The sequence below is a fragment of the Propithecus coquereli genome, unplaced genomic scaffold, assembly GCF_000956105.1.
Source record: "Propithecus coquereli isolate 6110/MARCELLA unplaced genomic scaffold, Pcoq_1.0 Scaffold36, whole genome shotgun sequence".
NCBI lineage: Eukaryota > Metazoa > Chordata > Mammalia > Primates > Indriidae > Propithecus > Propithecus coquereli.
In genome coordinates this window covers 7,101,382-7,127,320 of record NW_012149285.1, presented here as the reverse complement: position 1 = coordinate 7,127,320, position 25,939 = coordinate 7,101,382, and the positions used below count along the sequence as shown (strand labels likewise).

The 25,939-nt window shown below is 48.1% G+C and overlaps 1 protein-coding gene across 2 annotated transcripts in view; it reads right to left on the bottom strand.

Moving 5' to 3' along the window:
• Positions 1-25,939, bottom strand: part of ETS1 (v-ets avian erythroblastosis virus E26 oncogene homolog 1) — a 62,937-nt gene that overhangs the window by 19,434 nt on the left and 17,564 nt on the right. Inside the window, exons 2-6 of one of the 2 annotated variants that reach the window (XM_012651663.1) lie at positions 12,291-12,410; positions 10,674-10,874; positions 7,818-7,895; positions 6,223-6,471; positions 1,634-1,894 (exon numbers count right to left, since the gene is read on the bottom strand). In XM_012651663.1, the coding sequence (XP_012507117.1) occupies positions 1,634-1,894; positions 6,223-6,471; positions 7,818-7,895; positions 10,674-10,874; positions 12,291-12,410 (909 nt within the window). The remainder of the gene's footprint in view (positions 1-1,633; positions 1,895-6,222; positions 6,472-7,817; positions 7,896-10,673; positions 10,875-12,290; positions 12,411-25,939) is intronic. The other variant, XM_012651664.1, reaches the window with a different exon arrangement.

The following is a 25,939-nucleotide window of genomic DNA, read 5'->3' as shown; positions in this document are numbered from 1 at the left end:
GTGGCTTCAAACGGAACCCAGACCTACAGCAGTGCTCCCCTGCACCACCGGAACAGAAGCGAGCAGAGCAGCGAGAGATAAGGCCTACCTCCCAAGGCCACAAGTCCTTTAGGAGCTGCCTCTGCCTTTCCTTTCTCTTCCCAATTAAGCAGTACTTCTCCCCGTTTTTATCAGTGTGGCCAACTGGCGTCTGTCTAGTTCTCCAACCCCTCAGAGCTATACCAGCAGGAACTGGTACTCCTGTGTATCCAGACAGAGATTCACATGCGTTCCCCATTCCGGGTACCTTTAATGGACATAGGCGAACTTCCCAACAGTCAAGTCTGCTGCCGCAGACAGGAAAGGACTCCGCTGGAAGGAAGTGAGCCCCCACGTGCTAACCATGTTCACGCACAGAGCAGGGGGTACTGCAGAAAGAGGAAAGCAGGGACTTCTAGGTTCCTGCTGGCCCCGACCTTTTTGCTCCCCCAACACAGACGTAATTCCCGAGCTCTACTACACAGTGAACTTCACAAGGGCTACGTGGAATACAACATAAAAGACACACTCCTGATCTCTGACTGGGGAGTAATTTTTCCAAGCATCCGAGTTGTTCCCAAAGGTCAGCTGGCTTTCCTCATAAAAAATGGAGCCTTCCCTGAACGCAAGAATAAGGAACTAGCACACTCTTAAGATCAATGGATACTGCAGTAGAAACACAGATTTTGCTGTCTGTCTCCATCCACACAAAGGGTCCAGGGTGGAGGGAATTCTAAGAGCATAAAGGCCTAGACCACGTCTGAGTAATCAAAGCCTAAAGTAAGCTCCACTCACAACACACTTCCTAATTTTTAAAAAACACCACGATCGTACAGAGAGATCTAGTTACTAACATATTAATGGTCCTGGGATATTTCTCAGATACGCTCTTCAAATGCTTCCCAGGTTGGGCAGATGTGCTACAGCCCATGTGGACACCAAACTCTTTCTCTCGACTACCAGATGCTCAATTCCAGCTCACGCTCTCAATCTGCATCTTTCTTCTCTATGATCTTTCTTCACTCACCGCTACTATAACTTTCACTCCTGGAAGAAAACTGATCAGAAAAACCAACTGAGAAAAACGTTTCCTATCTAGGCCGGGATGGACGTAGACAGGGTGTAGGGCCGCTGGAGACACCGCTCCCGCGTCTGAACAGCCAGCCTGATGGCAGCTGCAGCGCGCAGGAGCCTGGCACGTGTGCCGTCGCTGACGCCTGTGAGAGACGCTGCTGCTGGCTCTGCGTTCGGAAAGACCTCCCAAGAGCAGGCCAGGAAACGTCCCTCGGTGCCAGGCCACTACACGGTTTCCAGGAACACCAAAGCACTAGAGTTCCTTCTCCCACATATGGAAAAAGACCCAAAATATAAGTTTCCTACCACTCTTGGAAACGATCCCTTGGGAGAGAATGATACTACTTGCTTCCAAAAATCGATAGCTACGAACGAGGAGAGTGGCTCGAGACGCTACAGACCTCCTAGCGACTTCGCCCCATCGCCCCCCAAAAGAAGGAGTCTGTCGTTCTGTCTCTGGGCAGATGCACACAGTGCCTTCCAGAACCCACCCACAGAAACACGCAGGCAGAGGCTGCCCGGGTGAGGGGAAGGCGCCTACCTGTGTAGCCGGCAAGGGCAGCAGCAGGAATGACAGGCTTGTCCTTGTTGAGGTCTGCACGGTCCCGCACATAGTCCTTGAAGGTGCCCTTGGGCTTGTGGCTGGGCAGGGCCGCCGGGTAGTCCTCGGAGTCGAAGCTCTCGTAGGAGGGAACGCGCTGCAGGCTGTTGAAAGACGACTGGCTGCTCCAGGACTGGATGAGGCGGTCACAGCTGTCGTAGCTCTCTATGCTCTCGAAAGAGTCCTGGCCCCCGAGTTTACCTGGAGACAGAGGAGGAGGCGGGAAGAGCACAAGGGAGGAGGGATTGGGAAAGAACAACTGTGAAATCCCTCTTACGGAGGACAGACTGCTGATCAGACCGCAGGAGGGACGGAGGAAGGGAGGGGCCGGTGGGAATGGAAGCTCCAGGAGTCGTGGGGTTACTCCGGGGCGAGGGCTGCCCGGGCCACAGGCTGAGAACCCACCGCCACTCTGCTGCCCGGTCGCATAGCTCCTGGTGAGACTCAGAGTCAAATGCTGCTCACGGCTGTCAGAGACACACAGCAGCGTGTGGAACCTCAAGAATTCTAAAGCCAAAAATCTAAAAGCTGAGAATCGCGCACGTTATTATGGGATTTATGGCTGATGTATCGGGCCCAATGAATAAATGAAGAAGTTGGAGCGGTGTCAGGCTGAGTTCCTTATTCCAATCAAGCCACTGAGATGATTTCAAAAGGCCCAATTTGGCAAAATATTTTGGTCATAAGAAAAAAAAAATTCCATTAGACTAAGAGCAGATTAGCCTTTTTTGACCTTGGAACTAAAGTGTTATTTTTTGAGCATTTTTCCCAAATACTATTTTAAAATGAAATACATGTGCTGCCTCTATGCCCTCTCAAATACAGTGAGAATTTATGAGATGCTTTTTCCAAGAGATAAAAAAAAAAAAAAAACACTATCACTATTCTAAACAGAAAACCATATTCTTTATCCTCTCCAGTAAAATTCTATACTTGTAATGTATACTACACTGGAAACGTGTGGAGAATTAAAAAAAAAAAAAAGGAGTTGATTAAAGGGTTAAGTCCATAGCAGTGTCAGAAACCCTTTGCTCTGTGAGTTGCTTAAGGCATTCTTAACTGACCACAAGATCATGCAAGTTCATTAATTTCCCAAACCAGGTTATAAACAGCTGCTATGATTGCTCAATAGCTCCTAGAGAAATTTCCACTGGCAAAAAATGCCACTAGAAAGGAGGCTAACCAAAAAAAAAAAAAAAGTTTTGAAGGAAAACAAAATGCATCTAAGAGCTAACAAGGCTCACAGGAATGTTTTCTACATTCTACTTTCAGATTCTTTTCAGGTAACCTACATTAAATCACGGGAGATTGGACGGCCACCTTAATTCAGCACCAAGCAAGAGGCAAAGGGACGTGACGAATACCCACGTAGAAATATCTGTCAGTCAACTCCCAATTGTGCAGGGGTGGCTGATCTATAAATTTCAAATTCCAGAATAACATTGGCTTATACAACCTCATATTAGTATGCTTCTGGTATGTTTTCCCTTCCATAACAGTGAAGATTGGTTAAAACAATAAAATTCAAAAATGAACAGGTGCCAAAACCAAAATTAAATATATAGGAAAATATGTTACTGCCAAGATTAAAAAGAAAATTCCAGATACAATGTATTCAATCGAGCATGTACTTTTTGTATAATCCACTGCTGTGGATTTGCTGTGCCTCCTTCCCCCCCACCCCACCCCCATGCTGCTTTTAACAGAAAGGTGGTCCTGTCCAATTCATTTCACTCCTTCCTCTACTTACCCATGCAGAGGAGGGGAATCTCTAGAAGGCAAATTAAAGAGCTTCATGGATTTATCAGCCCTGCCTACCCAGTCCACGGTCACACTGGTAGCTGTCTATTACTATTACAGATGAAGGAGTTGTCCCTTCCAGAAATTCACATTCAATGAATCGGGAAAGCAGCCTACAACCAGAATGCCATAGCCTCTTTTTAGCAGAACAGGAATTTTTGTGGAATCTCGCAAAAGATGTTTGTTCATACTAGCTATTGATCTTAACGGTCATTCATTTTCTCCTTGAGACAAACACACCCAAAGCCTAAGAAAGAGGATTTGTATTTTCATGAAGAACACCCCACTGAGTCACTGATGTTTAGGCAGTATTTATGTTTACGTCTCTCTGAAATGATTCCATCTCTATAGCCATTTCTATATTCGAAGGGCAGGGAAGTGAGGTTTTCCACAAGCATGAGTTAAATCTCCAAGGAGTCCCAGCAGGCAAAGGCACTAACCTGGGCCGTAAGCAGCCTGGCAGCCCCCAAGCACCAGCCAAATGCCACCCTGCTGAGAGCTGTGGTTTACAACAGGCAGCTTTCATTTTAGCTCCACTTCACAACTCTAGAGCTGGGAACCTTCGTTTATGGCTATTTTCTTTAAAAATGGGTTGAATCCGACTGAATTAGATACTCAGTTTTGCTACTGTGCTCATGCAGGGCAGTGTGTCCTCTACGATGTCCACCGGCCAGCGTTTCTGAGAAATGCCTCGGCGAGGTCCTCCCACAGCTCTCTGACTTCACTGAGCAGACCTCAGCGCACTCGAAACGGCAGACGGAAAAGCCCCGCAGCAACCCACTGAACCGTCCAGCGCAGCAACCCACTGAACCGTCCAGCGCAACGACAGTCCTCGGAGTCCAAGCACGGGGGACGCGGAAGCACTCTGCATGCTCTAACGCAGGAGACGAGGACTGTGCTACGATCATCAGTAGCAGTGATCAGCTCGCAGTCACACTCCTGGTCTAGGCCAATCATACCATCTCAGAGTCCATCAGCCCTTGGACTATGTCCTGTTGGTAGCATTTGTAACATGCAGAAAATGGTCTTCCCCTCAAGCTTTTGTAGCCTGAACTTGGAGGGAGGGAAGAAGAGTGGAGCCACAAAGAAATACCTCATGCCTCTTCGTAAGGGTCACTTTGGGTCCGTAGTCATTAATTTGGGGTCAGAAGGGTGGTGGGGATCAAAACCAAGAACCAAGGAGAGGAGAGGGAGGGAGGAGGAACAACCGCACAGATGCAAAGCCAGACGCAATTCCGAAACAGCGCGACGGCAGATCCACCCAAAGTCACGGCACGGCTGAGCCCAGACCCGCGGACCAGCCTCACTGCTACGTGTATGAAAACGTCCCCTGAGAAAGGTGTTCTAATGCTTTGACCTGCTCAAAAAAAAAAAAAAAGACACACACATACATACACTTGTGTGTATGTATTTGAATAGACACGCACCCAAAATAAAAGAGTCAGAAAGGGGAAGGCCGGCTGGTCCCACCCAGCCCCTTTGGTCTGAAACACAAACACCCCGAGGCCGTCAGGAGGAAGATCGCAGGTTCTGATTCTGCAGGGACTTTCCCTGCGCAGGGCTCGTAGCTACCCCTAGGCCTGCTGGGAGGGAGCGTGAGCCCAGATACTCGAGGAAGATGACAGTGTGCACGGCCCGTGATGTGTGAGGGGTGACACTTCAAAGTAAAGGTGCCTCTGGGCTCTGCTCCAGGAACCGCAGACCAGGTATCACGCACGGCCAGGCACTGCGCCGCGCTCGCGAACAGGCCAGCCCAAGCCTCGCTTCTAGGACCAGAGGCCTCCCACCACCCCTTGGACCAGATTTCTCCTGTTCCTCTTACTGGTTGTAATTCTTTCCTATTTATCCACCAGAAAAGTCATCTTTTTCAACTTTTCAGAAATCAGCTACCTCTTGCTGGAAGAATAAACCCCTCCTTAGAGCAGACAACACTTTTCCCAGAAACAGAACAATTTGGGCACTTTACTAGGTAGGTTGCACCTCTGAGTGTCTACGTCCTGATCCTAAAAACTGTTTCATGCTTTATGTCAGCCGGCACTATTTTGAAACACTTACTTCACCACCAGTAAATATTTTATCATTATTATAATAGTCACGCTAACAGGAGCACCTTCTCTTGGAAACCTCTGGCGACCTCTTTCCCCGGGTCCTCCAGCTAAATACACACTTCGACCACACTGCTGATGACTGGTTCCAAATAAACTGTTGGTTAACCACCCTGCATGTCCCCACACCAGCGAAGTCACAGGAGGCTAAAGATCCCAGGCTGAGCAGCAGAGGTCACGCCGGGTACCACGCCAGGAGGTAAAGTCAGACCCAGGAATACTCTGGGAGGAGCACGGACACACGCTAAGCCGAGGGTCCTCCAGGATGGTCACCTGAGCCACTCGTGTTTGATTACGTCCTCCTCAAGCAAAACCCTCTCGAAGAAAATCGAGCGTACCTACGACCAACTTCAACTCGAGTTGACTTTACCCAAATAAGACATTCGATTGTTGATCCTGTCAGAATTGAGTCCCACCGTAGACCCACGGTCTTCGTCATCATGATGGATTTGGCTAAAATACCATGATAGAAAGTTCTTAATATCTAAACGTTCTAAGACTGGAAGGCAGAAACTGCAGAACCTACAGGTCTAACAGGTGAGGGAAAAAATGGGACCCGAACGACTCACAGGGTTAGGCGGTTGGTGTAAACGCAAGCGCCTTCGGAGAAGAAATCTGACCTACCACGGCTGGTCCTCCCCATGCACATGTTGTCCGGTGTCACGACTTCTTGTTTAATGGCAAAGTAGTCAGTCTGCAAGGTGTCTGTCTGGAGAGGGTCCCGGAGAATGACCGAGGGGTAGTCGTTCTCATACTTGAGGGACAGGAGTTCTTCCGAGCTGATGGGATGGAGCGTCTGGTAAGACTCCGTGATGAAGCTGGGCTCGGAGAACTCCGACGGAGGGACACACTGGGCGTGCTCGACACCATAGCCTGGAACAGAGGATGTTTGCCGTCGGAGAGAGGAGAGGTTTGTATCTAAAACAAGCAGTTCCTCATCATCTGCAGTGACCCCATGATGGGGAATGAACTGGCTACCTTAGAGAATAAAAGGAACATATTTTAAGTCAGAAGGGCTTGGGTTTTTTTTTTTTTTTTTGAGACAGAGTCTCACCGTGTTGCCCGAGCTAGAGTGCCGTGGCGTCAGCCTAGCTCACAGCAACCTCAAACTCCTGGGCTCAAGCGATCCTCCTGCCTCAGCCTCCCGAGTAGCTGGGACTACAGGCATGTGCCACCATGCCTGGCTAATTTTTTCTATATATTTTTAGTTGTCCAATTAATTTCTTTCTAATTTTAGTAGAGACGGGGTCTCGCTCTTGCTCAGGCTGGTCTCGAACTCCTGAGCTCAAACAATCCACCCGCCTCGGCCTCCCAGAGAGCTAGGATTACAGGCGTGAGCCACCGCGCCCGGCCAGGGCTTGGGTTTTTAACCTTGCTTTACGACTTAAGAGCGATGGCCCTTGACAAGATACCTCTGTTTTCTGACTTAATTTCCTCGTCTATAAAGTGGGGAGGATTGCGATCTTCCTCAGCACACTGTGATGAAGATGAAATGAATGCACAGGTAAAACGCCTAACAACGTTTGCAGCACACAGCAGCTCTTGATACAGAGTAGTTCGTATCATTGTGTTATCGGAATAAAAATTACAATAAAGTAAGAAGATAAAATGCAAACAAACCTGGTTAAGACTCCCTTTGAAAGCAAGGCCATCGGATAAGACAGCCCCGCATCTTGGGGCTTACATCAGTGTAACAGCCGCACACCCCCTCTCTGCCTCTAGCCGCCTCTCCACTATGGTTGAGTATCTTACACTAAAAAGGAGGAGGCTTGATTTCCTATAATAGAATTTGAAGCTGCGAGGCACACTCTTACAGAGGGACTTCAGAGGAAATGCTGTCATCTCCACGAGCGAAAAGGAAAGAACAAAGGCCAAGATCAAATCCCTGACCCCAACCCTCTGCTGGCCACCAGAGTGCACAGAATCAAATAGTATCCAAAGCAAGTCAAGTTGTATTCTCTCTGTGTGACTTTCACATTAAAGATACCAGAGAGAGATCCTAGCGTGTAGGAACTTGTAGGTGATTCGAACGTGCAAACAGGTTGAAATCTTTTGCTTTCTGGAAGATAAGCAAATAACAAAGAAGAGTCTACATTTAAGAAAATACTATTGTCCATAGAATTACCATGAAGGAGCCTGAGATGGGCTAGGCAAAGGTTCTTTCCAAGCTTTCTATTACAATGAGCAAAGTGAGGGAAGAGGAGCGGAGATGAACTTACTAATGAAGTAATCCGAGGTATACCGGGATTCTGGATACGTAGGGTTGACTCCGTTAACTTGATACGGTTTTACATCCTCTGTAACAGACAGGGTAGGGACCGAAACAAGGTCAATATGCAAGGAATGCTTCGACTAGAAGGACCTTGGATGCGAGGACCACAATGACCTCAACCCCTTCTCTAAGAAATCTGCGTGTTCATTAGCTGAGTTGGTGTCTGAGTCTACCCTGACTGGGGCCTTGTCTAAGGATGAGATCACAAAAATATGCCAAGTTTATTATTTCAGTAGCTGCAGAATGGGATTTCATATCTTGGAAAGAGCACCAGTGAGTAATCTCTAAGGGCTGGGAGAGCACTGAGCCCTCACTCTCGACGCTGTGCTGTACATGTGTGGCTCACACTAGAGTCAAAGGCATGACCAGGTTACCAAGGTCAGTCCCCAACCCTCAAACTGATCAATTCTAAAACTTTCCAGAAATGTATCATAATCTTTAGGCAGGCAGATTTTGTATCCTCCATTTCCTCTAACAGACGTCTGGTTTTTGTTTTGCATTTTTCCCACTACCCTCAGATTTCAAGTTCAGGCCCAGACAAGAAGCAGGACACTGGTAAGGTGACTCTGCTTGGTGAAATGTGGCCAGGCTCATGTAAGGGGAGAGAACACCACACCCAGACCACTGCCCAGACGCCAGCTTCTCTAGGAGGTGGCGGGCGATTAGGGACAGAAGGGCTCTCCCCTGAACTGGGAGAACCTGGGGTCCCCGCTTTCCCTGAGATGAAGGGCTACAGCCTGATTCCTGCATGGGGTAGTCTGATTATATTTCACTGTAAGAACAAGACATAAGCAGACAGTGTTGGTTTGGGTTTTCCCTCAGGTATTTGATAGCTTGTTGGGAGCACAGTCTGATGGGAAAGCAAGTTTGTGCCTGCACAGAAAAACAGTTCCCAGTTGAGATAAGGTGATTAAACTTTGCTTTAGCAGTTTATCAGATTGAAACATCCCCTGTACCTCTGGCCTCCACCCCACCCCAAACAGCTATGTTCTTTTGGTGCTGTGTGGCGCTAGTTTTGATTACAGAACAAAAGCTGTAGCCTCAGTACACGTATCTTGCTCATCTCTCCAAGCATCTGGATCTGCAAAGGGAGGATTCTTACTGCCTCTCTCAACAGAACATCGGGCGGGATGAGATGACCTTTGTTCTCTAACATGCTGAATTATATCCTAATGCTCCTAAATTGCTCCTTTGTAAGGTAGGCCACACCTGTCTCAGGGGCCAGAAGCTCCCCATGAGTCCATGCTATTAATATTATACAAAGAACACAGGACAGGAAGTTAAATTTAAAAAGTTAAAAAGATTTAAAAGTTAAAGTTTAAGGAAATGAGTTATATTGAGGAAATCACCTAACCTGAGCCTCATTTTATGGACAAGGGTGCTAGCAGTACTTGCACTTCCTACCTCATAGGGTTGTTTTGATAATCCAAATAGAAAATGTGTTTTACAGCGCGCTTTGGAAACAGGGAGACACTATATAGACATTCATTGTAACTGTGACCAGAGACCGGCTTAGATGCCCCAAATCACCAGACAGCTCCCTTATGGCAAATAGCAACATGCTCTCCCAGTAGAACATACTGGGTTGCACAGTCTGGTGGAATCTGCTGTTAGGTTTAGGAGCCAACAGTTAAATCAGATCTGTCAGGAGCCTGCCGTATCTTCTCCCTCTATAAACAGGCCGCTCACGTCAACACGTATGAGCGGGCGTGTGTGCGGCTACACGGGGAACACGCTGGTGCTCCGGCACAAGCTGCCTGCCCGTCCTCGGTAACAGCAGCCACAGAAAGATTCACCTGGCTCTTTACCATGTTTATTTATTATTTTGCAACAGAAGTTGAAGAGAAGGAATAAAGATAACACTTCTGAGCCCAGAGGAATCTAATTTGGGTCTTCCTGGTACACTGCAGAGTGGAAACGATTCTTAAACAAAGGAAGGTATTATATGGACCAGAAGTGCTAATCCTGAGCTTTGCTCCTTCCCCTAGCGTCTGTGCCAAGGGTTGGAGCTGGTGACCACAGGGACAGGGTGGGCCTGGGTTAGAGAGGGCAATGGGCTTCTAGGCTTACAGTCAGCTCGAGGGCACTGCTGACTGCTGGTAACTGCAATTTATTTTAAGAAGAAACTCAGAAAAATAAGCGCAAAAACACCCAAGTTTGCCGCCTGCTGCTGTTTCTATACTCAGCCAGGACTGTGGTACATGAGTCACTTTGTCCAAAAAGGTTGGAAGAGGCTGGTAGGGGAGGCCATGTCATTATGAGGTTGCAACACGGCGTCCCGAGATAACCCCAGTCCCTGTCCAGCTGTGGAGGGTATGCTGCGCGGCTGCGATTCCAGTCCGCTCAGGGGGCGGAGAGGCCTGTGCTATTAACAAGCTCCACGCTTTCCTGTGGATGGGACCGAGCATCGCGTGGCCACAGATCAAGGGAGTGTGTATGACGGCCAGAAAAACAAAATACTCTGGTGTTGGCTGTGGGCACTGCCTGTTCAAACACAGCAGGGATCTGAGATTAGGACCAGGATCAGAATTCTGCATACCAGGGGAAGTTCCAGGAGTACAACACTGATGAAGATTAAAACCCAAACCTCCGGTGCACAGAAGAAAAAGGAGCTAACCCTTACCTACGAGCACCTGCTACGTGCTGGCACGGCACCGGGCACACCGCGTGGACCATCCGTGCCGTGACGGCGCGCTCCCAGACAAAGGCCTCGACATCCCACCACCAGGCGAGCCCCCCAGCGCCCATCTCCCCTCACAGCGGCCCACACGACCTCCGCCTCTCCTTACTGCCACATACTCACCTTTTTGCAGGATCTCGAGATGTTCCCATAAGATGTCCCCAACGAAGTCCGGGGCCAGCTCGAGGAAGCAGTCTTTACCCAGGGCACAGAGGGCTGCTCCGTTCATACAGAACTTCTGGAAGTCCACACCCTTCAGGCTGAACTCGTTCACGGCCCACATCACCCAGTCCCGAACGTGGGTTTCTGTCCACTGCCGGGGGTCTGGGGGAAGAGAGCAGAGGACGATCCACAGGTCAGGCCCGTGACTCCGGCCTGAGCCTCAGAGAACGCGAAAGGGCCCGAACTCTGCCGAGGGCGCGATCCTAGTCGGAGAACGAGGCAGCACCAGCCTGTAAATACGTATCAGGGGCACCTTCCAGAACCCTCCTCCGCATTCGACACCCCACGTTCTCCGTCTGGCCAGCTGGAGACCGCCAGCACCACCGAGACGTGCCGTGAGTATTCTCTGCCCTCCACTCAGGCAACGATTTCCACAAATCCCTTCTCTCCCTGCCTTATTCCCTTTGGACTTTTTAAAAAGCCCCGGACGAGGGAACAAATGGCTTCTTTAATGGCAATAAGAACAAAGTAAAGGGTGTCCTAGAGATGACGCATGCACATGCCCTTCTCTGCTCTGAACTCTTACGGTGTACTTCAGACCATCATTCTCAATTACTTTTCCTTAGCCACGTATGTTTAGTAACAATCGTAGCCATCAGTAGGAAGTCATTCAAACGGCACTTGGTAATAACATCAGGTGCCCATATTGCCTGGGCACTCGGCAAAGTCTGTACGTGTCACAGCCCTGCTCTGAGCAGCACTGAGTATGGACAACACACGCCCTTCACACCTGAGGCTCAATGTGGCCACACCCACCAATGACACATAAGGACCCGGAGGAGGGCAGGCTGTGGTGCCCACGTCACAGCTGCTCCAAGGGGCCCCTCCAACCCTGCTTACGACCTCATGAGCTGTCAGAACTGGCCGTTCTGACGACAGGATTACTCTCACACAGTAGAAAAGTGTTCTTTCTGCTCTCAGTTGTTCATAAAATGTTCTCTGGGGAAGGCTTACTCCAGTCAGTTCTCCTTTCTGACAACTCTAATCCTCTCATGCTCCCGAATAAACCCTTTCACATAAGGACACCCACGGAGAAACACATTTTGCCAAAGTACATGGAAGAGAGAAAAGAGCGATCAGTAAATTCCAAGAAATGCAGCTCAGAGGTCACCCAACGGTGGCCCACAGTGACCCTAAGACAGTGGTTCTCAAACTCATCTGCAGGTTGGAATCACTTGGGGACCTTCAAAAACACTGATGCCACCAGCGATTAAGATCTCATTGGTCTGGAATATGGCCCGGGCTGTGGAAGTTTCCAAGGATCCACAGGTGATTCTAACGTGCAGACGAGTCTGGGAACCACTGTCCTAAGACCGCGATGGCGGGACAAGGCTGGGCGACGGAGAAGCGTGGACGTGTGCGTCTGTGGTTGTTCTAACAGACGTCAGCGACGGCGCACCACGGCTGATTCAAGTGTGGTTGGTCTAACGTTTGCCTCACACACTGCAGGTGAGGAAACGAACCTTCTTCCCTAAGGGTCTGGCCCCAGCCTCTCCCTTTCCAACTACAAAAACATACCTTTTGGGATCCCCAGGCGTTGCTGCTCTTTAGTAAAACCACTGAAAGTGGCTTTTAATGCTTGAGACATCATTTCTTTGCTGCTTGGAGTTAATAGCGGGACATCTGCACATTCCATATCTGTAAGAAAAAACAGCTCGTGAATAACAAAAACTGCATAGGTGATCGACCACTCATAAACGCAACGAGGCATGGATGTGCTGAAGAACGCAGGCTGAGAAACAACAGTGCTGACATCATCAGCAGAGCAGGTGAAGTTTAAGGGGCTTTCCACGACAGGCTAGGCCCCTAAAAAAAAGTCCTAACTCTTGCCTAAAATGTCCTGTATCCCTGACAAACAGAACGTGTTTACTCCTTCTGTACACCTCTGCTAGTTCACCCACAGTCCCTGCTTACCTCTCCCACTCACTATTAGTGTTACCATGTGATTTCAGTGACCTGTGAAAAGGCAGTAACAATATTCATTCATTCAACAGATAATTATTTAGCACTTGCTATGTGCAAGGAATTAGAGAAACAGCATTGAATACGACAGAAATGGTTACTGCCCTCAAGGAGCTAGATACCTAATTCTTGCAGTGGATTCAGTCGCTAAAATTCCATTTACACAGTTCAACATTCCAATACAATGTCCATAAGGGATTCAGAGGGGAAGTACGGTACGCAATGTTAACGTGTAATAGAAATTCCTGCAAGTCCTGAGGAATCCGGAAAGGCCTCCCACGGGAGAAAAGAGGTGTTTGACTTGAGATGTGAAGGATGCATAGGAGTTTAGGAAGGACAGAACACGCTAGACCAGGGGTTCTCAAAGTGTGGTTCCCTAGACCAGCTACATCAACATCAACGAAAAATTGTTAAAATGCAAATTTTCAGCCCCACTGAATCAGAATCTCTGGGGTGAAACCCAGAAATCTGTGTTTTTCAATACAGAATCCATGCAATCTGATGACCGCTGAAGTTAGAGGACCACAGTCTTAGACAAAGCGAAGAGCATAAATGAAGGTTATGGAGGGGAGGAGGTGATATATTTTAGTGTCAAAAAGATCAACACAGCTGGAGCAGAGTGATCAAAGAGGACAGTGCCTGGAATGAGGTGGGAGAGCGGAGCAGGGAGCATGGCAGGGACTTGTCACCTCACCCCGGGTACAACAGAAAGTTGTCGAGGGTTTTACACAGAGAAGTGGCACGACCACATTCTGCTTTACGAAGGTCCCCTTGGCTGTCCTGTAAGGAATGGTTTAGGAGGTGAGCACGCAGGGATGTGGGAAGACTTGCTAGAAAGTTACTGCATTCGTCTTGGTGAGCGGTAACAGTGGCTTTGACTAAGAAGGTGGCGGCGCAGATAACGTAAGCGAGCAAAGCTGAAGAGCATGCAGGACGTCACATCTGCAGAACCAGATGTACGCAGGTGGGAAAAGAGTGAGGTAGTGAAGCCTGCAGATCCGCAAACGCAGCGTCACTCGCCACGCCCACACGCCTTTCCTCCGCCAAGACTGTTCATTCCCGCAGAGTCGGGAACACCTGCTGCCTTCGTCTCAGGCACATTTCACAAAAGCTGGTAAGCAAAGAAATGAGCCCAGATTCCCCACTGGTTTTCCTGTGGCCATCTGGCAGCAACACACCTTCCTGAGGTGACTGCTAGGAAACCTGCATCTTCAGTGCGGCCTGGGAAACTGACCGGTCAGTGGCCACGTTCCAGGCCCGGCTGCTGCGGTTCTGCACCTAGCCGTTTCTAAGCCGTGGCTACCTAAAAAATAATTCCCTGGACGTGCAGAATGTGTTATTGGTTGACTAAAACGGAAACACATAAGGGAAAAGATGACAATCGGTAACCTTTGGGAAAAAAGAAGCAGATATATTCCCTCCGAATGTCAAAACGAATGGAAATTACACTGCACAAAAGGAGGGCAGGCAGCACTTTCCCTCCTGTTTGCCTTTAGCCATGCTGTCAGGAAACTGCTGGAGTCCAGGCTCTGCCCTGGCAGAACAGGAGGGCTCCCTAACTGCTCTCCCGGGCCCTGCCAATGATGGGGAATCTGGAGTTCCAGGGAGTGGTGAGTTTGGGTTGCCCTGGGACATGCCCAAAAAAGTCTAGTGGAAAAATCAACATGTCTCCAGGAAGGTTGACAAAATGATGGAAAATCCCAGATTGTTGGGGGGGGGAAATTGGGGAAGGGGATAGAACGTTGATTACATAACATCCAGCCTTCAAACAATGGAGTAATCAAGTGAGTCACGAAGACACACATGGCTGCTCCCCTGGCAGCTCCAGAAATGTGTTCCCTTAGAGTAGAAGTCAGTTTCACTCTAGAGAAGGGGACCGTCAGCTGACACACACGTTGATCAACAAACGTTGAGCGCATTAAATTTTTCCAAATTTGAACCAACTCTCCTCCCTTCGCTCTCACCCAACACACATTCATGAACTTGAACTGTGTAGGTTTGCTTTGTGTGTTTGTTCCCTCCATTAGATTTATGATTCGACGAAAAGGACTTCGCTGATGGCGGAAATTGGCCAGGACAACACGTGTGGAAAGCCAGGCCAGGCCAGCGGTGCCGCCGCAAGGGGAACTGCAGGACGAGGCTGATCCGAGGCCCCGGGCTTCCTCCCCGCGAAAGCCTGGGCAGCGCGCGGCCAGCGTGAGAGGAGGGCCGAGGACGACGGCAGAAAGCCTGAGAACGAATTCCCCGCGTCTGCTTCCCACAACTGCACGTGCCCTGGCAGAGCGATCTGGACGGGCTGCTGAGCTGACAGCTCTCCGCTAGTTCCTGCTTCCTGTCGGGGGGGCCGCATGTCCAGCTCTGCACTTGTTCTCTTCCAGGGAAGCGGCTGCAATTACTTTTGCCTGTTCACCCCAATGCCATCTCCAAAAGCCCAGTCACACGTCCTGGGCTGCAGCTCACAGGGGCCCCGTTGGCAGTGCCCGGCTCTGCCCGCTGGCTGTGGGGCTCAAGTGCTGATCTCCTGAAAGAGAGGTCACAGCCCAGCTGGTGGACCCCAGCTGGTGGAAACCATCCCACACACTGGGGACCCCTGCACTGGGACACGATGAGCTCCAGAGAAGGAATCTCATTGTCCTTAGACCCAAAGGATTCGGATGGGAAAGTCAGAGCTTTACCCATGTTTACGAAGTGTGGAATTTTGTTTAGAAAAAAAAAAATCAAATCCCCTCTGTAAGTAAGTGAACAATTGGCAAGGACTGTCTTTTCCAGTGGTGTGAGACTTGCACTTAAATGACGACGAATGATCATGTTCAAAAGTGGATATTAATAGAAAATATTAAACTCATCATATAAAACACTAATGCAAACAGCCCCCTGTGTCGCTTGCTTATTACTGTAGCCTTTCTGTTAATTACACTGATCTATAACGGTAATGAAATCCTTATACCAGTGGGGAATCTGATATGGACCAGCCTAAGGAGACATCTCTGTTATTCTTAAAATATTTTACCTCATCACCTATTATAATGCTTTGACATTAGGTACCAAATATTTCTAATTTTAGGATCAGCATCTGGAAATTAATCAATACCTCCATAGACATTAACTAGTTGTATTTTACGGAAAGATACTGAGACTCCCTTTGAGTTAATCATTACAATATCTTAAATTCAAATAACATGTTTGTCTCCAAATGCTGAGAACATGACCTAGAGAAATGCTATTGCCAATCCAGTGCAGGCTCTAAACACAACGCACCGGAAGTTGAAGACATAAATATACCACAATTACATTAGGTTTCTTGCCCACTGTTTATTCCTTAGAACCCTAAATCTCAGCTCACATTTTTAAGAATGATCCTGGGTTTCTGGGAGGAAAGCCGTGCAGAAGCTAACAGATAACCGTCCCAGGACTGCACAGTATTGAGACAGAAGTGGGCCGGTGGCTTTCCCTGAATCGGGGGCCGTTATAAGACAGCGGCATTTTGAATGCAGAGAAACATCTGCTCATTTTTCATTGTGGCCTAACCCTGAGTTACCTCACAGATGTTTCAAGCGAAATACAAGACAGCGGTTTCCACTCACTTATATGCGACTTAAAGTTAAGGGCTGTTCAGTTTCCAAGAACCATTCAAGGGTATTTCTTTTCACGTCTTTTCATACCACCCTTCTCAATTCTTTGAAACCGAATGGCTCACACCAACAGTGTTACCCAGAACCTAAACTTGAGGCGGCTTTTGTCAGCAAGAGGTTCCAGACATCTAGCCTAGTGACTTCACATCGTTCCCAGCAGATGACAAGGGAAGACTGGAGCATCTGGGATCCGGGGTCAGGGATGAGAGACGCAGCCAAGAACAAGAAATCCAAGGTGCACGCCCCAGTTTTGTGTGACCACTGGACCGGGCCAAACTCTAGCGGATGACAATGACACTAGCCACGTGTGTTGGGTGTTGTCAGCATGAAAGAAACACCAAGAACGAATAACTTGCCTGACATCTGAAAACTGCTGCACAGTCTGCCGAGACCCTCCACACACACTGTTCCACAGTACCCTCACAAAATGAAACCTCTGAGAGCCCTAGAAAGGTATTACAGGGTCCCCATTTTATAGATGAGGAAACCAAGACTCCAGGATGTCGAGAGTGTGACCTACAGTTATTATAAGGTCAGGAAGAACCAGCCAGGGCTGGAAGCCGGTCTTCCGACTCTTAAAATCCAGGGTCTTTCTGCTCTGTTCCACTGCAAACAGGAATGGATCAGAGATCCAAGAAAATTAAAATTTTCAGAGCTGAGAGAGAAAAAATGGGATTTTTTTTATTTCTTACTTTAAAAATTAGATAAATGAGGAAATAATTAAAAACTTCCATAAAACCATTCCAAGAAACGCTGAGTTTCATATGGCTAGCCCCATAAGGACATAATTAACAACCATTTACAGAATCGACTGTAATCTTTTCCTTTCCTGGAACTCAAGGTAGTGTGAGGCTTTCTTCCTTCCACATGAAGCGAATGAATTAAATGACAACCTGGCTCCTTCCCTGTCTATGAGGACCCCTGAGTCACCCTCATGGGCAACTGTGATATAATAGAAGGTTAATTAGGTACATAAAGGCTTACTGAAATATGTTTCTTGAAGTAAAAGGAAACCAAGAAGAAACCTTCTGATTCACATGGGAAGGAAAAAAAGAATCATTGTCTAAATGGAAAGATAGGATTGTTTCTGAAGACGAGGGAAAAAGAGCTAGAGGGGCATGCACAGTTGACTTCTTGCTCAAAATTCACGGGGTCTGACTGTGCCATTAGTGTAATCACAATGGGTAAGTCAATTTATTTCTAAAAGCGGTCTGTTAATAGGTGGTGTCTATATCCCTCATAGGGTTTTAAATTTTCCACAACAGTAGATGGAATAGTATAATGAACCTCTATTCAAAATATATCAACATTATCCATTTTTATTTCATCTTCCACACACATGCCAAAGAACTGTAAAGCTAACCTCAGATAATATTTCACCCACAAATATCTTATTGTCACAAGGATATTTTTTAGATAAAGGAGGATCATAGTATGAAAATTTAACAAAAGCCAGATAAACTCAAAGAAAAGAACACGGCTTCAAATTATTTTCCCTGGTGCTTAAATCTAGGTCTATATTTCATTTAGTGGCCCACTTGAACCACAGAACTTCTCTGAGAGCAACATTGCCATGATCTGGAAAGCGGAAAAGTTGGATCAGAAAGCTCATTTTTGAGTCAGGATGATAAGCTAGTCCCTTTGACCTCCACCTCCTACAAGCAGAGGACTGCAGGACAGTTCTTCCTGATGGTTAAAATCCTCAGGAGCTTGCAATATACCTAGAAGCATGCACACAAAGGCTAGGGAACCCGGCAAGCACCAAAAGGGCAGTTTGAAAGGCAAGACCATTGCCAAACTCCCTGGAAGCAGTCCCAGTATAGGAGATAAGGTGCCTTTCTCCCCCAGACCAACACAAATAGAAAGAATGGCTGTGGCCACAGCCACTGATAGCTCTGCCTCTGAAGCTGATCTTCCCTGGAAAGCTGTTGTTGGCCTCCAAGAGGACTCACCTAGTAGAGATGCTAATGATCTCAGAAGCGGCAAAAGGGAATCTCAGAACAGTCCACTGCCCTCTCTCATTCAGGAAAGGGTGGGCGGGAAGTAGAGCAGAAGGGACTTGTGTCTTCTTTTTCCCTCTCTCCTGATTCCCGCCATAGGCGCTAGAAGCCAGGCAGGCAGGAATCCAGCAGAGGGACCTAGGATAATCCACAAAGCTTCCGGCTAAGGCTAACGCAAGGAAGGGAGGCAAGTGTCCCTCCTCAGCTCAGTTTCCACAAAGCCAACGATGTGACAACAAAGCAATGCGGGACGAGCAGGACTCTTGGCTCAACAAGAGCTAAGCAAGAAATGCCTCGAGTGCCCTGCCGGGGGCCACCCATCCCAACCAGACAGTCCATCACTGTCCCAAAGCAGAGGACACCACGAGAGAGCTGGAATAGACTCATGTCACTCAGAGAAACATGCAGCTGGGTCTCTGACCTTCTCTTCATACCCAACCCCCCTGAGGTCATCAGCCAATAAAAACCACTCCCAAGAAGGGAGACAGAAGCTGCACAGAAAATGCCCAATTCACCCTCCAGTGACCTGACTGCCCAAAAATGCAAGCCAGCCCAAAATTGCAGCATCTTGGTTCTGCTGCCAATGCACACGGCCACTAGGGAATGCACGCCGTTCGGGTACAACGTGCCAACTCTGAGGTAGATACCTCTCTGCACAGGGGAGCTGCCCTAGCACAGAGGAGAGGGTCTTCTGCAAGGCAGAGTATGCCCCAGGCCGAGGGGGAGGCCGGCCCGGGTTCTGCACGGGACCTGAGGAAGGAGCCTGCAGAGAGGGCTCAGTATGCTGAACATCTGTAGGAAGTGACCTCAGACTTCTCCCTCCTTCCCTCCGTCCACCTCCTGCCCCATCCCCCAAAAAGGAGTTTTAACACATTATTACCACTGAAGTCCCGAGGATTTGGTGACTCACTGGGCTCACACATGGTTCCAATGAGCCCTTGACCATTACATGGCGGGGAAGCAGGAGAAACAAATGAAAGCAGTTGTAATTCGGCAGCGCCGGAGTTCAGACCTGCCAGACGAAAGGGATTGCAGGCATGTTCCCAAATTCGTTCAGGCACCTGACACGCAAAAGCTATTTTTAATCGCTGGATTTATTTCTTTCCTACCCCCTCCACCATCCTCCACCTCGGCAAATGTTTCGCAGTCAGAGCAAAACCCAAATCAATTCCAGGTGTTCAGGGAAACCCAGCGAGCTCTTCCGTTCCAGGATCCGAGCCAGAAAGCGGAACTGCCCCCTGGGTCCTGTAGCTGACTTTTCTCGCTCTTTCCTTAGAATAGTTCAAATCTCCCACCCTAAACTTTGGGCAAATGGCCTAAAAGAGGAAATATTTGAATGAATATGCCCTGCTGGAAAGACTTCTAAATATGTGTTTTCTCTAGCAGCCCCAGGGAAGGCACATGGAGCCAGGTCTCAAGATGGCGCCAGCTTTTATCGCATAGGATGTTCCACCTGCCTTGCAGCGAAGGTTGAGCGGAATGTGTGTGGAAATGCCAAAGCCCAACACATAGTAGGTGCTCAGTAAACTTGGCAGAACTGAAAAGCATCTTATGAAACATAAAAACTAAAAGAATATATAAGATTTTATTTCCCAATGCTTAGAGACATAGCCAGGAGAAGGAATCCAGCAATTTCCCCAGGTACAACAAAGCAACTGAGAAAATAAGACAAATGAACACAAAAATCAGATTCCGAGATATAAATAAATGGAAATTGACATCGCCTGAAACTGGTTCTTTTTTTTTTTTTTTAACAAACAGACTCATTTCTTACCTATTCTGCATCTTCCAATATGCTAAGGGAGAAATCTTTTTTGTAGCAATAATCATCTAAAATATGTTTGCCATGACAGCACTTCACAGCTACCTGAGTGCCGTGGACCTAAGACGCCTTTTGGTTTCAAAACTTCCTGAGAGTGCCATCTCAGAATCTACACGGCCCAAAACAAAAGTGTGATTCTGTGCTCAAAACTCTTTTCTGTATGTTTGGAATTTGTCAAAACTCAGGCTGCCTTCTACCCTAGTCATGAATGGGCCTTTAAATTAATGGCACTCTCATAATTTAAAAGAATGTTTCAACTATTAAGATTCCTGCATACAAGGACCATCTCAATAGAGTACTTGGAAGAAAATTTAAAAAGTTCTTAAATGATCATTTTATTTCATTTACACGGTGTTTCACGTTTCAAATCTTTTTCTCACATAGATGATTACATTTGACGCCCACCATACATTTCACAAGCCCTAAATGTCCAAGAACAGTGTGATTTCTTCGTCCTGAAACACACAGAGTGCCGTGGTCTCGGCACTGCGAGGAGGGAAGAATGAACTGGGCCCCTGCAGCTCCGCGCTTTGCAGAGAGCCACGCCACGCTGCATCCTTGTCCTGTGCTGGTGAGTGCGGGCGAATCCTGCCCTGACCTACCCAAAGCACTCACCACAGGCTCATGAGGCTTTTGGCTCCTGTGTGACACCGGATAACCCCATGCAGGAAGAAAATAGTATCTGACGGCTCCACCTTGCCGCTGTCCGAGCGTCCACTCCTGCCATATGTATCTGTCCTGGAGGCCTCATCCTCTGAGATCCTGGGGGTGCTGGTGAATTGAGCTAACCAATTTATTTTAATTTCACTTAATTCCCACCCATAATTATCAGTACTGCTATTCAAATAGGATTTTACATTTTTGAACATGTCTTCTTGAATATCCTAGTATGATTGTCAGAACAACCAAGTTTAGTATTATCTCCACCATATAGGTGAGGACACTGAGGCTCACAAAAGTTTCATAAGTGACTTAACCAAGATTGTCAAGCCAGTCAACTAATATACTCAGGGCTCATTCCCAGATCTGGAGGCACTGAAGCCAACTGATTTCTCCCTGCACCTATGCACCAGAGTTCAAAGCAGGGGCGGCAGAAATGATGGGGCACAAAAACACTTCTTTTCCTTTTCTCCATTCTTTTCATCACAGGGAAAGTTTTCTGGAGCAGGGAAGAGGCTCTATCCCCGAGACTGCAGACAGCAGCTGCAACACACACAACCCGCAGGCCCTGCCGCACACCCGACCAGAGCTGAGGTCAGACTCTCCACTCCGGCCCACCTGGCACTTGGTCTGGGGCTGACGGGGAGGGGAGACGTCCTGAGAGTCACCAAAAGCCTGGGCTGGGCAGGGTGAAGGATGAGGACTTTTCTCCATGGGCAAAGGAGAAATCTGGGCAAACAAATGGAGTGGAGCCCGTTTATTTAGGCTGGAAGAGGTAACGTTTTTCTGCACTTTTGAACTGTTTTCTCAAGGCCTGCCTCTCCCTCCCACGCAGGAAACAAACACAGAGACGGGCCTCTTCCAGGGCTCCAGCGAGCACGAAGGGCAGAAGGAAGAAAGACTCAGAAAGGAGGGGGGCGGGGAGGCGGGCAGTGGCCACTGGGGTAGCAGAGAGAGGGAAGGGCTGGCAGAGAAGGGAGAAGAGAGGGCAAGAAAGGAGGAAGTAGAGGAAGGAAGACTGGAAAATTTTAAACCAGAATACAGGGACAGAATGCAGAGCGCCACCAGGCTGGGAAGAGGCAATTACTTTCTCCCAAATAATGAGTCTCAGAAAGCAACATTTTTTCATCAATTTTGAAAGGAAATTCTCTCTCGACTTTCTTATTTATTTACACATTATATAAATACATTTTCAAACCAAAAAAGGACTGTTTTTCCAATGGGAAAAAGCCTTGTTTGAGATGAAAGCAAGTCTTCAAAAACCCCTTGGAGGAAGCTGAAACCCCACGTCTTGGTGCTGCAGAAAGAAAAACAAAGTGGACATTCTTCCCGCATTCTACGGCTTTCTTATGCAGATGTATCTGCTTTTAATAAATAAATCTGGACAGACGGGAAAAAGCCTACTCACACACATTCACACAGTGCCACTGTCTGTCTCCATCCCAGGGAAGCCGCGGTGAAAAGTACGAATATGTGAGTCCGTCTTCCCCGTGCAGGAGACAAACACTCTCAGGACGCCAGCCACAGGCACGAGAGTACCAATGCCCTAGACAAGCACACCCGGCCGGAGCTTTCCAGATCCATGAAGCAGTATCTGGCAGCGAGTGGTAATCAGTGGGAAAGAGCCCACCACACTTCCCAGAAGTCTGCTCCCTCAAGACATTCAGCGGCTACCTTTATTTTGAGCCATTCAATTTCACTTATAAGCCATAATAATTATTTTGAAAAATGATTATACACATTAAGTTAAAATCTGCCTTCTTATGAGCTCTACCCATCGACTCTCATTCTGCAGGCTGAAGCCACAAAGTACAGGCTAATAATCTTTCTTCATCTGACAGCTTTTCAACTGCTTTATTCCTCCCTGGCGTGGTCTGTGGCCGTCCCCCACCCAGAAGCACTCTCTATGCCTGTGTTCCTAAACAGCACCCTGAGCATTCCCAGGCGAACTGCGTGTTTGTCAGGGGTACGACGAGATGACCATTTCACCCCACAAACTTTGGTTGGTGCAGACTAAGGCAACACGGATTTTTCTAACAGCCTCACTACAAAAGCCTCTCCAAAGTACGCTGCCACGCCTGCTCCTTATAAACCGGTATTGCGCCACTGCTGTACCTACTCGTCGAATTTTATTGACCTCATTGTAGGGCTCCACGTTTAGCCAGATTAAACTTCACCTTGTTTGTTTTGACCCATGTTTCTATGTGGAGGGATCTTTTCTGTACCATGAATCTGTCCTCGTCCTCTTAGCTGTCCCTCGCAGCTTTGCACCATCTGCAACTTACTAAGTATGCTTTCTGCATCTTTCTCTATTCTAAGCCCCTGACAGAAATGTTGAAAAGGCAAGGCCCAAGTACTGATCCCCATAACACAATGCCAGAGACCATGCATTACTCTGACACTGACGCATTAATCAAGACCCTTTGGGTATAGTTGTTCAACCAGTTACAAATCCCCCTGACTTTACCATCATTAGATCCACATATCTTTGCCTTGACCACAAATATATCACGGAAAGACTCAGACAAAGCATCACTGGAATCGAAACAGGAGGTTACAGTATTCAGTTCATCTACCCATTGTGGAGACCGTTCTCCCGTCAAGTTTATCCCCAAGCACCAGACGGGGCAAGAGCAGCCGACAGAAATGGCTGGGCTGGAATTCAGACCTCTACACAGTGAGAGAAAGACACACAGAGAAGGGAGAAGGGACAAAGGGGAGCGGGGAGAGCCTGCAGCCACAGCAATGCTTTGCTTCCAGAAACAATGGGCAGTTAGAGAACAATGGCTACAGACAAAGTCTTGGTCTATTTATATCTGCCACTGTTAGTCCCAGACAGGAGGAACTGGAAGTCTGCCCTGCATGCACAGCTCCAACTGGACCCAAGCGGGGAGGAAGATGAGGTCACCAAGAATGCTGCCTGCTTAGGAATGGGCTGCTTTTTTGTTCACATAGTTCCCTCTTAGCCTAAAGAATCTCTTTAGCCAAGGGAAGAAATTTGCTTGCCTGCTGCTAAAATACCACCGCTGCTGAGGAGTAGCTGAGAAAAGTAGCTGCGGCTTCACCCAGCCCAGGGCAATTAGGGCCTCTCTCTACAGAGGTCAGAGCAGGGTGGGGATGACGAGGAAACACTAACCGATCGCTGGGGGGCCGCTGTATGATTTCCGAAACAGCAGTCTTACCAGGCCTGTTAACTGCACACGTTTTGGAACACTATAAAAGAGCTTTTCCATGGGAAAGTTCCCTCCTCATTTCTTTGGAGCTAATAAAGAGGCTGAGAGCTGACCTTCACAGATACGTATGTATCTTATCTCCGTGAACATCTCTCCTTCCCCTATACTTCAGCCCTTTTTGACAGTGTCTCTATTTTCTGGAATTTCATCTTTTGCTCTCCCATGACTTTGCAGTGATAATCAATTTTAATCCTTCCCAACTGTGTTACTGACATTCTTAATCCTCCTACTGGCTTACTAAAAAGGGCCACCAGTGGTCAGATTAAACTGCGATAGACACCAAACTTAAAACCAAACTGAAAACGAGTAGCACCTGGGCCTGGGAGGCGGGCCCTGCCGCGTCCGCTGCCTGCCTTCACTGCGACTTTCCACCCACAGCCCTCAGCATCAGTAGGAAGCCAACAGTCAGCAACTGCACCCCCTGGATCCTGTCCAACCTCACAGCCTTAAGAACCCTAAGTGCAAAGCTGGAACCTCCCAAAGGCAAGAAATTCAGGGCTTAATAAAGAGATCCCCTGCAGAGGAGCTTCCGGCTTCCCTCCTGTTCCTGGAAAACCAACATTTAAGTAGATAGAAAGACCTAAATAAGATCATTTTTTTTCCTTTTGATTTAAATAGCTTAAGGTGTCCCAGGTCACCATGTTGGGAGGGAACTAGCGGCAAACACTTAAATGTTTTATAATATACAGGCTTAAGCACAGAGCAGGCAAGTGCTGGTCACTGCCGGTGCCCGTGGAGCCAAGGAATGGTTACAGTGGATGCAGGGGCCCTTCCCAGCCCCACGCTCTCTGCATCGGCCTCACAAGTGCATGCATTAAGATGCTCAGGGTTAAGACCATCTGGAGGGTGCGCTAATAAACTTGAACTACCAGGATAACGGAGATAAAATGCAGAAGGCTGCAAGAGGCAAACATTCCAGTACCTCTTTCATTCTATGCAGATGGTGGAGACGGAAACCCAGATGAAGCTCTGACCACCTAAAATACAGCGAACTGTGAAGCCCTAAGTGAGTGCACAGGCCGCCGACCTGGCCCAGGACTTCACTCAAACCCTGCTTCCCTGACCTCTCTCCCAACCCCCGCTCCCCACAGCTAAACATTCCCTTCTTCTGCAAGGGCCCTGCTGAATCATCCCAGTGTAATTCAAGGGAGCCACATGGGAACCACATGGTAGGAGTGGGGATAAGGCAGAGAGACACACATTCTTACCCTGGAGCAAGGCTGACATCAGAGAAGACGCGAAAATCCCCACCCATAGCATGTCTGGCAAGCGCATGACACAGCCCTCCCCCACACCTACAGTCTTCAGAAAATGCCTGCACACCAGCTAAGTGCACCAAAAACCGATGGCACTGCCCCAACATCGAACATCCCACGGAAGAAAGCCCCACTCAGTTCGGTAAATCCAAATGTACGTCCCCCTAATGAGGAGTGAAAAACCCTGTGACTTTAATAATTTTGAAGTCCCAGCTCCAGTATTCTGAGCTGCAAAGGAGGTACTTAACGACCCCGAGGGATACGAAGGCACCCTGGTTACTTACTCCCCCTAAACCATTAGGTTCATTGCTAAGCCTATCACAACACCCGAGGCTACCCCAAGATCTGTGGAGACCTACCTAACCACCTCGTGCATTCTCCTGGTGTGGTCACACTTTGCCCTGTCTCTGCGCCTCTGTCCCGCCCTCACTATGGCTATAGGATGCATAGAGCCTTATCCAGGGCCAAAAAGTAGAAAAGAGGAATTTACAGAATTTGCTATAAAACTTTAACAACTCCTTGGAGGGATGTTCTCCTTCCTGGCAACCAGACGTGGTTATAAAATGAATGAAAAGTGGAGAGGAAGAGAAGTCAAGCTCTGT